Source organism: Dipodomys ordii, unplaced genomic scaffold, assembly GCF_000151885.1.
Source record: "Dipodomys ordii isolate 6190 unplaced genomic scaffold, Dord_2.0 Scaffold55, whole genome shotgun sequence".
NCBI lineage: Eukaryota > Metazoa > Chordata > Mammalia > Rodentia > Heteromyidae > Dipodomys > Dipodomys ordii.
Window position 1 is genome coordinate 3,248,196 of NW_012267271.1, and position 17,860 is coordinate 3,266,055.

Sequence of the window (17,860 nt, forward strand, 5' to 3'; positions counted from 1 at the left end):
ACAGGTCCCGAGTCGCTGGAGAGGTGTTTCCCTCGCGGGCAGACGGAGTGCGCCAAGATGTTGGACGGCATCAAGATGGAGGAGCACGCCCTGCGACCCGGGCCCGCCACTCTGGGGGTGCTGCTGGGTGAGTGCGAGGTCGGGACGGACGCCCTGAGTGGTCACGAGTCGGAGACGGGGGGCATCCCGGCCAGCGGATGAAGGAAACGGGTTGGCAGGACGTGGGCACCGGGCACCGGGACAGGACTCCTGGAGAGACCCCCCGAGGGGGGCAGCAAGCACGCCCAGGGCATGCTGGGGAGGGTGGACCGAGTGCGGGGACCTCACCCGGGAGGAGAGCACCGGACGGCTGCAGCCGCCGCCACCCTCTCCGTCCTCAGCGGGCCGGGACCTAGAGTTGTCCAGGCGGGGCGAGGCTAGCGGGACGAGCGGCGGGAGTGATGCGGGACCCCAAGTAGTCACCTTGGCGAGGCAGAGATTAGTGCCAGGCCACCTGGAGAAGGGGAGCTTCTAGAAGGAAAAGAAAAATGTTCCCTGGGTCATCCAAACCACAGGCTTGGGGGAGATCGGGGAGAGAAGATCCCCAGCGCCCCGTGTGGGGCGTGTCCGCCAGCGAAGCGCCCCAGCCTCGCCTCCCTCGCCTCTTTCGGTCCCAGCCGGCGACCCCGCGCGCGCGGGGCTCCTGCTCGTTTGTATGAACCCCGAGCTCTGGATCTCCCGAGGACCGGAGAGCGCAAGCACCGGGGCCAAAGGGACTCCAGGCCCGTGCGGCCTGTCGGTACCAGAGCCCATGGCCTGGGAAGTACCGGCTGGGGCTGCCCGGCCTCTGCGGCGGAGGCCAGGGGACCGCTGGCGGCGGGCAGTGCTCCGGGGATGGGGGGAGCGCCCCCGGGGCTCCCAGCTTGGGGGCTTGGGGACCCCGCGAGATCGGGGCGCCGTGGCTGGGCCGGGCCAGGCGGCGCTGACCGCCGGGCTCTCGCTGTGTGCGCCGCAGGCTCGGACTGCCCGCATCCCGCCGTGTGCGAGGGCTGCCAGCGGCCCATCTCCGACCGCTTCCTGATGCGAGTCAACGAATCGTCCTGGCACGAGGAGTGTTTGCAGTGCGCGGCGTGTCAGCAAGCCCTCACCACCAGCTGCTACTTCCGGGATCGGAAACTGTACTGCAAACAAGACTACCAACAGTAAGCGCCTCTCGTCCTCCTTCCCCGCCGCCGCCGCGCCCGCCGCTGCAGCCCGGCCAGCTCCTTCCCCGCCGCCTGCTCTGCGCTCCGCGGGGAGCCCCCCGCGGCGCCCCGAGTTCTAAGAGCTGCGCGTCTCCCGTGCCGGCTTCGGAGAGTTGCCCCCCTACGTGCCATCTGTGGTCCCGGAAATCTGCGCGGGGTAGCCGGCTGGGGGTACAAGACAGAAAAGCTCTGGGGCCGACTGGCAGATAGGATAGCCTGGGTGTGGGGAAGGGCTTTGGCCCCATTGAGGCCCCAAGTGGGGACCAAGAATTGGTTTTCAAATAAACGCAGTGCTTTAGAGAGCCAAGCCTGGAGATGTGCTTTCCTAGCCCCAAAGCAGCTATGTTGGGGGTTTGGGATTCTTGGAACAGGGAGGTGGGCGCTGAAATGTCTTACTTAGGCTGCAAGGGCCCCATCTGACCAGGCTCCCTGCTGCATGTTTAGTCCCTGGTTGGGAGAAATGGGTGTCCATCTTCCCCCAGACCGTTCCATGCGGGAAATTCGCACGTACAATTTTTTTCTTGGCCGGAGAAGCAGTGTAAGCCGAGGCGTCTCAGTTGAGGTGGGAGATTGACCAGGTCAGCCCTCTGCTAGCGGCCTACTCTGTTGCAGTGTGTTGGGTAGGGGTGGCTCATTCTTCCCCTGGTATACTCCAGTCCTCGGGGCTGAAGGGCTTGAGCTATGGGTTGAGCACTAGCTAGACTTCTGTGTTTAGCTGTGGCTGTAGATTTGTCTGACAAGAAGCTGGGGACAGGGCAGACTAGGGAGAGGATATTTTTCTTTTGACCTGCTGGGTTTTGTGGGGATCCTCTGGAGTGGCATTGCTGAGACAAGTGGGTGCTTGGAGAACTTTTGAGAGATGCTCAGAAAACCTTCTTGATGTCACTGCGGGTGGGTAAGTTAGCTCTGTTGCTTTAGGCTCAGAGAGGGCCCTGTCTGCCCAATTCTTTGAAGGGAGTCTGAACTACAAAGGCAGATTCTTAGTGGTGAGTGCAGTGTACCTGCTTTTCAGACTGCTCTGCTGGGGCCTGAAAATAGTAGGACTCTGTGGCCAGAGCCTTAGCTATGGCATTGGATTTTACCCCAAAGATGCTTGGCTGGGTCCCCTGGGACAGGCAAGAGCTGTTTTCTGCACCTTGCATTTTCTGCTGGCTGGGGGTTTCTGTGGACCAGCCCAAGGACTGACTCTGCTGGTTCTGGAGCACAGCTGAGACCTGTGCTCCCCAGATTTAGGTACACAACCAACTATTGGTCTGGTCTGTGCCATGCCTTAGTGCCCTGGAACTCTAATTCTTCAAAAAGGAAAAGGCACTGGTCAGTTCACTGGCAGCTGGGCTTAAAGCAGGACAAGTAAAATGGGGATGATATGGTTGGGGGTTTTGGGTGGTCCAAGGAGCACCATGCCATAGGATGTGCCCAGCCTTGCTTGCCTGTGTGACTGGGAGGTGTGCTCTTGGCAGTACTGCTGACCTCAGCAACTCAGTATGTGGGGTCAGGAGGCCTGAGAAACTAGAAATAGGCCTCTGAAATAGTTGTGTAGTTTAATTTTTTGTTTTAACCATCGGAAAGACTTTTTACTATGACCTGTATGTATTTGTGCCTGCAATTATTAAGAGGCTTCTTTTTAAAAGAAAGCAAGTATGATCCCCCACCCCATCCTGCTGGCAGGCATAGAGCCACAAAATCACTAATTAGAGATGAATGGCAAACTCCTTCATTTTACAAAAACAAACGTTAGCAATTGCTTTGTCTGAAGTATATTTGTTTTTAAAATAAGAGAGTCTTTTCAGATAGTCTTAACTGCAAAATGATCCTGGTGTTGGGAATGAATTTGTCAGTCTGTTGAATCTCAAGTTGGGAGTCTGGAGTGGGTCCCGTGCTACTGAAGTCTGGGTGTCCTCAAAGTTTCCTCCTTCTCTTCCTTAGTCCCCTCTTTCTTCCTATAATGCCAATTAAGTATCTGCACTAGATGGGCCTCTGGTGACTGGGCCCCCAGTGGCCTGGCCGTTAGCAAGACAATGTTGTGGACAAATTCCCAGCCAGCTATGCTGGGGAAGCAGTGTTCTTTACTCAATAAAAATACTTTTTATTCACCATTTCTTTTTTTTTTTCCTTTGAGAATCGCAGATGCATATTTGTTTCATCTGTGCACAAATGCTTTTCAGACCAGAATCCAGGCAAGTGGCGCAGAAACGTGCCTTCTTGATTCTGCGGTGTCTGTGTCAGCGTATTGGGAAATTAACACCCCCCCCCCTCAACTTTCCTAAAAATGCATCCTTACTGGGCTGAAGAGAGCTGCAGGGTCTGTCCTTAGAAAGCAAGAGGTTGACATTTTTAGTATCTTTCTGCTTTCGTTTTGTTCTCAAAGATTCCCGGCAACCCCAAGTGCAAAGTTATTTTACGTACCATGGGGGTGATTAATTGACGTTTGTGTACTTTTTAATAGCATTTGATAAAATTTACTCGTTCCTGTTGGTAGAGCCAAAGAGATGACAGACTAGGGCATTTGGACATTTTCACTTGTAATTTAACAAATTCCTTTTTCTCCAGGTGTATGGTGTGTGTGTGTGTGTGTGTGTGTGTGTGTGTGTGTGTGTGTGTGTTCGTGTTCTCAACACAAAAACAAAAAAGCAGCCATGGCCTCAGCTCCTTTTCCAACACAAAACCCAGTTAGGAATCAGTAGGAAACACGTCCTCTACAACATGGGGCTCGCCCTTCACATCCTCCACAGAAAAAACCTATTTTAAAATAATAATAACAACAACATCAAACGCATGCAATTCTTTTTTTCCTAGCAGTTTGGCTGAGTAGAATTATGTAATTCTCGTTTCTTGCCGTCTGTCGCTGGCTGTCTGGAAAGGGTTTTTATCCTGAGGAGGTGGCGAATTCCTGGAGGAGGCTCCGGAAAGGGGGAGGGTCGGTGGGAGAGTCCAAAAATCTGTCACAAAATGGAGTCTAATCGCTTGTAATACAGCTCCAGGTCTAGTGACCCGGGCCTTGTTGGTGTGCGCTGGGGGCCTTTGTGCGAGCTCACGGGATGGACTTGGGGCTCCAGCCCAGAGCGCTTACACGGGGGCAGAGGCTTGTGGTGCGTTAGGCGGGCAGGCGGGAGCAGGGCCTAATGCGGTGCCCAGCCTCCTCTGTAGCTCCAGTTCACAGAAGAAGGGGCATCCAGACTTTGATGGGCTTTCAGAAAAAGCCTTCTGAGGCCTGGGTTGGTCTTTGGTTTTTGGGTTTTTCTCTGTTTTGTTTGTTTGTCCTTAAGAAAAAATCTCCCCAACCCGGCTGGTGGCTCCAGTGGCTCAACTGGGTTGTTCCAGCACATTCCTTTCCTTGGAAGTGTTTATACCGGCAAGGCCTTCCTGGGAGGCTCACCTTGCCCACCTGCCTCTGGAGTCTTAGCAGTGGGTTTGGGTGTGGCAAGGGGGGCACAAAACCAGGCTCCAGCCTTCCTGGCTGCTGCTCCCATGCCCTAGGAAGGTCTCCGCAGGCCTTACTGCAGGGTACCTCTTCCTAGCAGCACTCCCTGCGCAGTGGGGAACCCAGCTCACAGCCTCAGGTGGAGTCTGCTTTGGATCAGGAGCCAAGACTTCGTTTTACATAAAGGCTCTCATGCTCTTCCCACAGGACTAAGGGCTCACACTGCAAGCCCCAGTCCTTGGCCACTTAGAGGGCGCTTATCCACTTAACCCCAGCATCTTGGGCTATGGGCAGGAAGGTAGCAGGCCGGCCTTCCCGATGCTTCAGTCATCTGCTCAACTGAGGCATTATTCACAGCAACTCCTAGTTCACCTCCTATTCCCCAAGCTCCAGGCTGGTGTGGTCTTACTTGTTTGCTGGATTTTTCTCAAGTGGAGGAAGCAGGCTGCAAGGGTCTGCTCTGTGGTATGTGATTGATAACCCTTTACTCCTTTTTGCCTTGAAGCTAAGCTTCAAACCCTGGCACCTGCTTGATCTGTACAACCTGCATGGGGAGGGGGAGGTGAGCTGCTACTGGGACAGAAGCGTTTTTATAGACAGCAGATAAGGTGCCCCAATTCTTGCTTACCATGTCATTAGCAGCATTGATGTTGTTACTATTGCTGTTGCGCAGAATGCCTTGTCTCCAAAGACACATAGGCCAAGACAGGTTCCATGCCCAAGGTGTGGCTGGTCTGCTAGGCTTTCCATGCATGAGCTTGTTGGTGTGGAAAGGGTGAGGGGCATTGCCAGGAATGAGAGGATACTCTGAGGGTCCCGCCTTACTTCCATGTAAAGAGTGTTAAACTCTGAGGCACAGCCGGCTCACCTTCCAGCCCCAGTGCTCAACCTGTCCATCCCAGAGCCTGGATTCTCTACTGGATACAATGAGATCACATTGCAGGGTGGCTGTGAGAATTGCAAGGGGCAATGTTTCATTCCAAACAGATCCATTATTCTCCTCTGCTAGAGGAACTTCTGGCTGTGAAGATGAGCACAGGCACACAGGCACTGGATGGCAGGGCAGGGTGGGTCTGATGTGTTACTTCGTTTTTTTTGGGGGGGGCATAGAGGTTGGCACACAGCAATGATGTTTCCACTGGGGAACATTTGACATCTCCAGGGTCTGCATATCACTTGGAAAAGCAAACTCAATAATATAATTTTATACTTGAAGAACTGTCTGTGCTCATTGTTTTTGTGATTCAAAGCTCAGCCTACATTTCCAAGGCTGATCTGGAAGAGGGGACATGCAGGGGAGAGATTCAGGGTTGTGTGCAGTTCTTGGAATGGAAGCAAGGCTTAAAAGCTAGAGAAGAGATTTCCATCCCAGGCTCTGTAGCCTTGTGAGGTTTCCACCCTGCAGGGCTAGCCTGCCTGGCTGCCTCAGGGAGCTTCCTCTGACCAATGGCCGTGGAGTTTTTAAAAGAGAAAGAAATGGAAGAAAGTTGGGGGGGGGGCATCACTTTGGCTGAAGGACAGAGGATACTCCCAATGACATGAGTTATAACTTCCAATTTGTTGGACACCACAATCAGGCCTTGGCTTGCAAGCAGGAGGCCGGAGGCTGGGTTAGCCTTCCGTCCAGAAGTGAGTGGGACCTGTCAGTCAGCCAGGGATGAGGGGTACTCTAGGTCTTTGCCTCACTGGCTGACCCAACTGGAAGTTCCTCGATTTCTCTCCAACCCCCAGACTCTATGCTGATGGCAGCAAAGAGCAAAATCAAAATTATGTATATTTATTGCCACTGCAGCCAGAAAGTGGGGGGTAGGGAGTGAGGCTGAAAACCATATTTGAAAAAGTTGATTCAGGAAGGCAGAGGAAGCAAAGTGGCAGACGTTTGCCATTTCATCAACTGGCTGGTGTTCTCCATTCATGTCATAAATGTCTCCTGTCATTTGATGCCAAAAGCAACATGATTTGGTTCCCCGGTGGCCTATAGAGTTTTTTCTCTCTATCGCTCGCTTTCTCTCTCTTTTTTTGCAGTAAATGTTTATTTGTTAATAATATACTTTAAACAGCCCAGCCTTGACCTCGAGTCTCCTGAAGCATCCATCTTCTCCTAGAAAAATGTTTCAAGTTTGTGTAATTTGGGGGTAAGGTGTAAGTGATGGCCAGTGAAGGGCCTGTGTTTGCTCTAACTACTGCTGTGGTGTGGACTGGTTGTGCATAAGGGGCCACTGTGCTCCGAATGGCAACTTTCTTAGGTTTCAGGCCTGGCTGACAGCACTTCCTCAATGTCCTTTACCTTTTGCAAAAATTGCCTGATCAGTACAAATAAATTTCTGCAGGAGCCCTTCCTTTGTTATTCCCTGGGCAATATTGCATCCATCTCCAAGCTTTTGACTGGCAGCCTTGGGCCTGCCCTGCTGACCCTGGAACCCAGACGAGGAGGGGAGGAGGGGAGAAGGTTGTGTGAGTGCATAGTAGGGGAAGCTTTGACTCCATGAAAGCCTAATGAGTGCCCTGGTGGATAGCTGAGCACCTGGCTGGCCTGGTACTGGGTGAATTTGCAGAAGTGCTGCTGACAGAAACCCCCAGTGTTGGAGTCTTGGTCCAGAAGAAACAAAGATTTTTGCTTCCTGGCCTTCCAGTGTGGAAGGCTTCTCCAGTGCCCTGGGGGAGCTTACTAGTTGGGGAAGGAGGGTTCTCAGGACTTCCCAGAGCAATGGAGGTGCCCATACCTAAAGGAAGAGGCTGGATAGAGGAGCATGCTGGGACATGGGGCGCGGGAGGAGAGGGGGGAAAGCTGCCAGGCATCTCCTCTTCCCCCCACAGCCCCCAGCATCTTGCATCTTGGGGATGCTTCAGCAAGGATGATGGTGGGAGGGGTGGAGCAGCATTACACTGAAACAATCTGGGTGTGACTGGTTTCCCCTGTGGAGGGTACTCAATGACTTTTCTCATGTGCCTAGATTGTTGTGGGAATGGAGCTGTGGGCCGTGGGCCTCAGTCCAGGCCTGAGCTGCCTAAGCCTGGGGAGATCAGAGGTGCTGTGGGGGTGATTTCCAAGTAGAGGGCCAATTTCTCAAAGGTAGAATAAGATGGTTGGCAATTACAGCTTTGGGATGGAGAACCTTTTAATCTCCCAGTGACACAGACCCAGGGCCTTTAGGGAAGAACTGATAGCTGTCTCCCTGAGACTCAGTGCCTTCTTTACCACAGGTGATCGGTCCAGCCTCACAGGGTTGCTTTGGGGATAAAGTAGAACACACCCAAAGGTGCCAGCCTGTATTGGGCATTCAGTTCATGTGCATTTTCTTTTTTCCTGCCGGGAAGAGCTAGAAGCTGCTCTGTCTGGCAGGAATGCATTGTCTGTTTTGCGTGGGAGGCCTAGAAAGTGCTGCGGCCTAGAAAGGTCTGTGGAGGGGCCTTGCTCACCCTTTGCTCCTCGCCAAGTCTGGGATCTGGGTTCTGAATCTTGCCCTTGAGAGGGGAATGAGCAGGTCTGGGTGCCAGAGGTTGCGCCTCCGTGTGCGGGCAGCTGTGATGGGCAGGCACGTAGGACTCTATGGCACACAAGTCCCATTTGCCCCAGCAGACTCTTGAGCCAGAGCAGCATAGATGAACTTGCAGGGGACAACGTGGGGCTGGGAGAGCCCAGGGGGGCAGCAGCATGTCTAGAAAGGAAAGGAATGGGTGCGGGCTTCCTGAGTGCCTGTGAAGTTTACCAGCATCTATTGCTCTAGCTCGGGTGTGTGCATGAGGAAACTGAGCTGGAGGAGGTTAAACACCTCCTAACCCCAAGGGATCCCTAAGTCCTCAGGTCCTGACCAGATGTTAGGTCTGGACTGTTGTAGCTCTCCCTAGAGGCCAGCCTACAAGATAGGGTAAGGGGTGTCACGGTTGCCCAGCACAGAACGACCAGCCTTAGCCAGAGGAGGGAAGGTCAGGTTAACTCCTTCCCCCGAGCCAGCTTCCTTCACCACCCAGCGCCAGAGCGCAGCGGCCGGCGGCTTCCCGCGGCCTCGGCCCCGCGCTCTCCTCCAGGTGATCCCCTCAGCAGCCCCGGCTCCGTGTGGCTGTCCCTTCCCCGGAGAGCACAGCCCCGGTGCACTCGGCTTCCAGGGCCGCGGGGCTCCCACGTTCCGGGCCGAGCGCGGCGCCGCGGAGGTTGATGAATTTCGGTGTCACCAGGGGTTTAGCCCGGATTTGGGAACCGAGCGCTCTAATGCGCGCAGGCAGCCCGCCCTCTCCAAAGCGCAGCCCTTTCACCCAGCCGCTGATTTATGAAGGAATCCGATCCCGGACCCCAGACGGGCTGAGCTGGAGCGGGGAGCCTGGGCCCCCGCGGCAGCCTTCGGGTTCCCGCCGCGCGTTTGGGAGATCCTGGGAGAACCGGAGGCTCTCCCAGGTTGCAGCCAAGGTGCCCGGCAGAGTGGGAAGTGTGGTGGCCCAGAAGGCGCGGTTCCCCCGGGGAGCCACTGAAGGCTGCGGGGAGGAGGCTGGAGGACGGGAAGGAATTCAGTTTTCCTTTGGGGTAGAGCAAAGCCCGCCCCTTCCCCAAGCCCTCCTGCCGACCCCTGAGGGCAGGCGCAAAAGTGGTGAGTTTGAGAGGTTTGTTTATGAAGGGAACAGAAAACTGAAGGGAAAACAGAAAACTGAAGGGAAAACGGCTTAAGATGTACACACACACACACACACACACACACACACACCCCTCCCTCTGAGAAATGTGCAAAGTCTCTGGGCTCCTAAATGCACTAGGCTGCCCAAAGCCCACGCTGAGTTGGCTTTGCCGGCTGAGCAACCTTCCCCGTCCCTCCTCCAGCACCCCAGCCCCAGGGCAGTGGGCCGGGTTCCCCCCTCCCTTTCTTTTAGATTTGGTTTGCTGGGGGGAAATGTGGTTGTATCAATCCACAAATATTTACTCTTAACAGACTTGTATCTGTGGAGATTTCGAACAAAGACAGTTTAGGGGGATTACAAAACCCCTAAACCTCCGTGTTTTTTTTTTTTCCTCCAGGACTTGGTGCTTTAAATGCCAATTACAGGCGAGTCATATCCAACAGCAACGGGGGAAGGGGGCAGGATCCATCCATTAAATGTAACTTTTCATTATGAAAAGGATTTCGCTGGTTTTATCTTCTAATAAGATTATGTCAGGAACACAAGTACCTAGGATGGTGCTGAGTGACAGGGCTCAGTCGTTTAATCACGGGCTGTACGGCTCAAACCGCAGGGCCCATTGTCCCACCGAGTGAACTACGGAAACTTGCCGTCCTAATCCCCTTATTCATGTCAAACAGAGAAAAGAAACGGAGCACCTTACAACCGTGTCCCCTCCACCCCTTCCGAGGGCAATGGGAGGGGGCTTGGAGTAGCCATGAGCCTCCTGGGTCCTTTCCTTTTGGAGGGGTCTGAGCCTTTGGCCCTCCAAACCATACCAGCAGAGGTGAGCCGGAGCCCCAATTGGCAGTATCTGGGAAATGGAAGCATAGCTCCACTTTGGACGGAGTTTTGTTTTGTTTTCCTTCATTAATGAAGGAAGAATACAATCTCCTCTTCTCCAGGCAAGGTGGCATTGGGGGACACCTACCCACCGCCCTGGTCCAAGCAGGATTGATTGATGAGAGAGGCTAAATGGAGATTCCAGTCCTGGGTCCTCAGGGGTGGAGTTCGTTGGATCACCGGGACTAATGTCGTAGCCCTTGCAAGCCCACAGGTCTGCGGGGTTGGCTGTTCCCAACTTCTGGGCTCAGCCAATTCTTCAAAGGCCAGATTCCTTTTTTTTTAAACTCCTCCCACACTCCCACCTTCAGGGAAACCCTGACTGGGCACTGCTTCCCTTATTCCTACCTTTCTATGTCTCTTCCCAGGACATTTCTGGCAGAGCCAGCCCAGTTTGCCAACCTTGCATGTCACTGATTTGTCCAAGCCCCAGGTGCCTGCTTGGACAAGTAGAACTCCAGCCTTGGCTGCCGGCGGTGGAAGCATGGGCTCGGGCCCCTGGCCTTCCCCTCTGGGCACAGTGGGGAGCCTCCAGCCATGGAGAAGCAGCGGCGCGTGCTTCCGGGGCCAAGCGTCTGCCGCCGCCGAAAAAAAACCAAAAGTAAAACCAATACCCAAGTGAAACCCAGGCACTCCCAAAGATCCACTTCATACCACACCTGCCTCCCAGCCCTTGGGAACTGCTCCTAGGGTTTCAAGCAAGGCTCCCATTGTCTACGGAGCAGGAGGGGAACTCTGGAGTGATTTGTCTCCAATACCTGGCTCCTTGGCCTCCTCTGAAAGTCCTTAGGTGGGGCTCCAGCGATGCCTGACTGCACCCAGTCTCCTGCAGAGCCGATCCCAGGCTCCAGGGCACAGGGAGGATGGAGCTGAGAGCAGGGTGTCACCTCGTAAAAGCGACATGCTCGGGCTGTTTTATGGGGAGACAGAAGGACAGGAAGTGATGCTTCTATCTCTGGCTACACTGGGACCCAGAGCTCCAAAGGAGGGGGTCCGATTCACTTCTGAAGGATGGGGTACGGTCTGCAGAGAAGCGGAGGGACTAGGCAAGACCAGAGACGGCCGGATCTGTGGCCATTAACTATGGGACAGACCGATGGACATGGAATGCCAGAGCTCGGCTCCAGACCATCCTCAGAGCCCCCATGTACAGCACTCTGTCTCGCCAACCACAAGTCCTTCCTCTGGGTGATGGAGGAAAGACTTTTTCTCCCTCGAAACACTTGATACCAACTTTGTTTTTTTGGCAAGAAAAATAAATCTTGTTTGGAAAGAGGGGGCATCGAGTGAGGAGGGAAGGAGTGAGCTGGCGGCAGAGCAAACTTTGTGGATTAGGTTTCAGCGCCTCCGCCCTACCCCCAGCCCCACGGCGGTGATTTGTGTGCGGGGGTCTGTGACCCTGCAAGCATCAAACGGCCCGCGGGAACCGGCCGAGTTCAGAGGGACAGTGGGCAGAGGGGCAGCCTAAGACAACGCAGATGGTTCATATCAGCGGGGCTGGCCGCACCCTGGGCTCCCAGCATCTAACCCATCGTTCTGGTTCCTCCACTGGGGAAGAGAAGGGGGCTCAGCCTTGCTCTTTGGGGGTGGGGAGGCACAGCATGAGCTTTCAGGGGGTAGAGGACAGAAGCAGTCATTGGCCTCCTGAGAGACAGCGGAGAGACAGAGACCATTTCTTCCACCAGGCTGTCCCGACTCCTCCAGCTCAGGGGGTGCCTGGGGCTCTTGGCTGGGCCTGAGTCACCTGGGAACAGAAAAAGAGGTCCTCCAGTCCCTTGCAAGTGGCCATATTTGCCTCAGTCCAGAGCTGGAGCTCCTCCTGGTGCAGTTTGTCTGCATGTCCCCTCACACCTCTCCCCTCTGTAGGTCTCATTCTCCCATTTCACCCATCAAGCACCTTCCTAGCCTGGGTGTGGGAAGCCCCCTCCTTCCTGGGACATTCCTTCACTGGACTCTGGTGGAATGGCCTGTGGGCTTGCTTAGATGCCTTCTGCCTAGCCTGACCTGAAGGAACCCTGCTGTTCTCTCCTCCTAGTCTCTCAGGAAAGCTAGACACACCATGGCCCACAGCCTTCTTTGCATGTGGTAGGGGGGCTGCTTAATTGGGTGGATAGGCTCTTCCTCACACCCCACCCACACCCTCACAGGACTGGCCTCTGAACCAGTTACCTCTCTATGCTCAGAGTGGGAGCTAGGCATTCAACCTTAGCAAGCACAGACCTCCAGGCCAGGTCTCTAGACCTTCCAAGGACCCTCAGTTCAAAGAAGGCACCACAGGGGCCTCACACACAAGGTCTCTGGATTGCTTCAGAATGTCTCATCTGAAGGCTCTTCAAGTTCTCTGTAGCAGTGGGGACACCAAGGTAAGGTGCAGCCAGACCTTGTCCAGGCTCATTGGATGGCAACTGAGTGGAGACAAGAACCTCACTCATATGCTGTCCAGCAAGGTGTCCACATGGCAGCTTCACAGTTCCTTCTAGACATGTCTCCTGGGCTCTGCCATTAATGTTGGCTTTCTCCATCTTCTCTCCTGATGAGGTCTAAGGACCCTAGCTTTTAAGAAAGGCTGACAGGTAGCCTACAAAAGGAATGATCTTGAGACTTTTCTGGGCCATGTAGACTTGGGGACTTCATTGTCTGAATTGGGGCATGGAGGGACAAGACTCAGGTGAGCACAGTCCTGTATCCTCTAGTCCTGTGTTATCTGACTCCCATACTTCCTGGGCTTGGTTCTTCCCCTCCACAGTGGATCACTGGGAGGCTGCAGCCTGGCCAGGGCACTAAGGGCCCCTGGTCCTCAGGGACCTCTCCAGATTCATCTCCCAAGGTCCCTGCCTCAGGGGAGCAGCAGCTGGGTCATCCATGCACGTAAGACACATCTGTCCTCCACATGTTAGAGGCTAAGCTGAGGACATGTGGTTTAGGACGTGTTATCTTAATCATATTTATTAGCCAATGGGGGGGGGAGTTTGATATCATTACAATTTGGAAAAGAGCTCCAAATCCACATGATAGATGGGAAAGGGCCGCCAGTAACAACCAGGGTACAGCTGGTCTGGGAACAGCAGCTCTGTAAGTTCTTTGGGTTGTCCCTGTGCAATAGGACAACCCGGAGACTGAGAAGTAGCACTTACCATTTTCCTTTTCCTGAGCAGAGATCTGAAGCAAAATTAATTACCCTGCCTTGACTGATAGTTGTGCTATTGGAGTATGCTTCTAATCCTTATTAACATTCTCTAAAGTCAGGCATGAAATATGACTATTGCACCACACTCTTTGGCATATGTTTTTCTTTTCCAGGATATTTTTCAGGCTACCTCCAAGTCTCACTGTTGTTCATGATTATTACTTTTTTTTTTTTTTTTGCTATAGGTCTAAAGTTGCCAGCCCCCAAACCAGAACACAGCCAAGAAGGGGGGTGGGGGTAGCAGTATATGACAGGTCCCTGCTCCCAACACAAATTGCTTCTGATTATTGAGCTTTGAGTATTTTCCTCCATCATGTTTTTTATTAAAAACGCCAGCATATTTACGCTTGATAGTGTCTTCAATTAGGTTTAAAAAAAAGTGAGGGGGGGGCTTTTCATAGCAGTATGTAAAGAAAATAGTTGTTATGACCGCAAAATTACCATCTAAACCTGGTTCGCGTAAAGGGAGCCCTGCTTTGACAAGCCCAGCAGACTGGGTGCTTTTTCTACATGTTCCAGCTGCTAGGGAAACAGAGCAGAGAGGAAGCCCTTCGCAGTCCTGTCTGCAGGGTACCTAGGGTACAACTCAGTAGCTAATACTCTCCAAGTCTGAGAGCTACAAAAGCAGGACAAGCTCTACAGGGCAGGGCAGGAATCTGAAAGCAGCAGTTACTAGCCTGAGGGCATGCTGCATGCTTCTATCCCTGAGGATCAGCTCTCTGCTGATCTCTTTCCTTTCTTCTGTGACTCTAAGAGGTAGGTGCTATTCAGAGAAATTGAATAACTTGGGCAAGGCCACACAGCTATTGGGTAGAATTAGAACCGGAGCTCAAGCATTGTGGCATAAGGAAACTTCTAGAGATCCTTTGGAAGCCAATTTTGGTCTCTTGATGGTAGCGGCCTGGCACACTGCTTCATGTTGTTTATTGAATCAACAGTTCCTGATGAATGGCTGGTGTTCCTCATGTCCATAAGGTTAGTGGGAACTGTCTCACAGACAGGCTCTTCTCCCTGCCTCCGGAACAGGCTTTCTGCATGTCATTTCCCCCTTTTGCCCAGGTTGAAGCTTGACGGGAGAGATGCAGTGTTTCCTTTTCCCTCCAAGGTCACACTGCTTCAGAGGGCAAAGTAAAAGTGCTTCTGTCTGCTGGAAACGGGAGAAAGCTAGGCACAAAAACTAGAACCTAGGGGCTGGGAAGGTGGGAAGGTGCATGAGGCCCTGGGTTCAATTCCTCAGCACCACATAAACAGAAAAAAAAAAGGCCGAAAGTGGTGCTGTGGCTCAAGTGGTTGCATGCTAGCTTTGAGCTGAGGAGTTCAGGGACAGTGCCCAGGCCGCCTAAAGTTCAAGCCCTACGACTGACCAAAAAAAAAAAAAAAAAAAGAAAGGGAAAAAAAAGAAAACTAGGACTTAGAAAACAAAATCCTTGGCTCCCCGAGTTTGAGGAGTGTTCCTGAAAGTACTCTTGATTGTCTGGGTTTCCACTGGGCTCGGGTGAAGCCACATACTAGAATCACACAGTCAGTGGGGAGCTCAGAGAATGGAGCCAACATCTGTGGAACCACAGCCTAGCCTCCTGATCACTGCTCAGCCTGGAGCCACCAGAGCTGGGGACATCCAGGTCTCACTTAACGTAAACTTCCATACTTCCATCCTAAGCACATTTTGCCACTGAGGTGTGTGTGTGTGAGAGAGAGAGAGAGAGAGAAAGAGAGAGAGAGAGACCTGCCCTATGTGAATAGGTGTGAATAGGGCAGGGTGTCTCTATCTAGCCCCATTTTGCTGAGCAGGAACCAAAAGCACAGAGAAGTTAAGTGGCTTGCCCAGATCGCAAAGCTAATGAAGGACTGAGTGTTTTGAGGGGGTGAGTTACTGTCATAATTGTTGGTGTTGTTCTCATGCATCGCCAGCCCTCTGCACCTTCAGGGTGCTTTGTAAATGCCTTAGGAACAAGATGGTACACTTCCCAGGATTGCACAGCAAGGTATAGCCAGCCTCCCTGCTCTGGATAATGGAGGTCCTCAGGGCAAGAGATTTAAAGGAGAGAGGGAGTAGAGGAGCATAGCTGGCCTCCTAGGCCAGGGCCTTCTTTACCTCAGCAGTGCCTTCCTGGCTCCGGACTGACTGCTGGTACAGCAACCCCAGGGCAGGCGCTGTCTGCCCTTTGAAGGGACAGCCGCCGCAGAGTGGCACTTTGAACTGCAAAGGGGCCTGTGGTGAGGGCTTGGCCCCTTCCCACGTGTCCCCTGCTGGCCCACTCCTCCAGGTCTGGTTCCAGTCGGCAGGCGTGGAGCCGGATGGGCGGGTAGGGAGCAGCCCCCTGTGGGATGTCAGCTTGATAAGTAAGCAGTGACAGACCCCTGAAGCTGGCAGCCCACTGGTGGGGCTGTCCCACGTGGCAAGAGTTCAGGCTGGTCACAGAGGTGCCACCCTCCTACAGACACGCCCTCCTGGCTTCACGCACATCAGCATCAAATGCAAGTATCAGCAATGATGGTCATATTTTGTGCATGCACGTGTCAGTTCTGGGGCTTGAGCTGGGCCTGGGTGCTGTTCCCCAAGCTTATTTGCACAAGGCTAGCACTCTGCCACTTGAGCCCTAGTTCTACTTCTGGCTCTTTGGTGATTAATTGGAGATAAGAGTCTCAGAGACTTTCCTGGCTGGCTTCAAATCATGATCCCCAGATCTCAGCCTCCTGAGTAGCTAGGATTATAGGTGTGAGCCACGGGCACCTGGCTAGTAATAATTTTTGTTTGGGTCCTAGACTCAGGTCCTGGACACTCTTAGCTTAACTTTTTCTGCTTGAAGCCACAGCTCTACTTCTGCCTTTTTGCTAGTTAATTCGAGATATGTCTTGTGAACTTTTCTGCCCAAACTGGCTTCAAACCACAGTCCTCCAATCTCAGTCTCTTGGATAGCTAGATTTACAAATGTGAACCGCCAGCACCTGCTTAATAATAATTTTTTGTTGTGTTGTTGTTGGTTGTGGGGCTTGAACTCTGGGCCTGGGCACTGTCCCTGAGCTCTTTTGTTCAAGGCTAGTGCTCTACCTCTTTGAACCACAGATCCACTTCTGATTTTTTTGAGTGGTTAATTGGAAATAAGAGTTTCACGGACTTTCCTGCCTGGGCTGGTTTTTTGAACTGTGATCCTTAGATCTCAGCCTCCTGAGTAACTAGTATTGTAGGTGTGAACCACCAGTGCCCAGCTAATAATAATTTTTAAAAGGAAACATCTTGTCTTGGGGTTGGGCCTGGTGAGCATCCTGGTAGAAGGTAAGAGACAAGGTCGTCTCTGCCAGTTAACTGCCAGAGCTCAACTGGGAGCCTCAGGTTTACCTCACTCCTCAGCCAGGTGCTTGCTAAGCTGGACCAGGGAGCCCTGTGTGTTATGGATGGAACTCAAGGCCTCATGTGTACATGCCTCAGATGTCCACTCCCAGTTCCTTAGCCATGTTCTTCAACAGAGCTTTCGAGCTTCTGATTTTGGAATTTGAGTCTAGGTTCTGCTATGTGATCTCCATGATTTACCTTTTGGGGCCTCAGTTCCCTCAGTATCTATTGAAAATCAAACACCTGCCTCAGGGCAATCACATGTAAAGGAGAGAGTAGGTGCAGTTGTTTGTTTGTTGTTTTTTTGTTTTTGTTAGAAGTGGGCTCTTGATGATCGTCTTGTGGCCGCTCCTACAACCCTTTGTGTTAGAACCCAGCAGTGTGTGTATTGGGCTACAGCAAGAATAGGACCATGATAGGTGCTTAGTACCAAAAGACATACAGGGGAGGGCTGGGAGTGGCTCAAGTGGTAAAGCACCTGCTTAGCAAGATTAAAGGCAAGAGTTCAAACCCTAGTGCCTCAAAAAACCAAGACAAACGAAAAGCCAAAAGGAGAGGGAGAAAGGGAAGGGAGGGGAGGGGAAGGAAGTGCCTGCTAACCAGAAGACTTACAGGGGGATTGGTTAGAGTTAGACTGGCTGGGCTAGCGTCAGGGATTGGACTGTTTGTGACTATGTGACCCTCGGCAGGTTTCTCAGCCTCTCTGGATCTCTGTTACCTCACTGGTAAAATGAGGACAGCAAATAACTTCCCCTCTGGGGTGGTGGGGAGAATGAAATGGGTTGCCTTGGTTAGAGGATGGGCCTGGGTGGATCTAGTTAGTAACCTAGGAAGACAGCAAGGATCTAAGGCAGGCTCCCCCGGCAGGCATTTGTGAGATGGGAGGATTGAGGAGGGCCTTCCAGGTAAGGTACTGGACTGAGAAAGGTGGGCTGGGCTGGCGAGTCTGGCGGGAAGGGCTGCCTAGGGGCTGCTGGGACATGAAGCTGCCGAGCAGGGCAGGGGCCAGTAGCCCTGCTACAGGGCTTAGTGTTTATCCTGTGGGCAGGAGGGAGCCATTGAAGGTTATTGGACAGGGGAATGACGGGAACTGGAGAGGCACTTTATGGAGATGATGGTGCCGTGTGCATAGGACTAGAGGCTGGCAGAGGAGGCTGCTGCCACGCTGGAGGCAAGGACAGTAAAGTGAACGGGAGAAGGGACAG

The 17,860-nt window shown here is 53.0% G+C and overlaps 1 protein-coding gene across 3 annotated transcripts in view; it reads left to right on the forward strand.

The window, feature by feature from the left end:
- Window positions 1–6: 6 nt before the first annotated feature.
- Lmx1b (LIM homeobox transcription factor 1, beta) overlaps window positions 7–17,860 on the forward strand; it is a 70,381-nt gene continuing 52,527 nt past the window's right edge. For 2 of the 3 annotated variants that reach the window (XM_013021344.1, XM_013021343.1), the window contains exons 1-2: window positions 54–127; window positions 995–1,181. In XM_013021344.1, the coding sequence (XP_012876798.1) occupies window positions 58–127; window positions 995–1,181 (257 nt within the window). In that variant the 5' untranslated portion in view covers window positions 54–57. Of the gene's footprint in view, window positions 128–994; window positions 1,182–17,860 lie in introns of all 3 variants that reach the window. The other variant, XM_013021345.1, reaches the window with a different exon arrangement.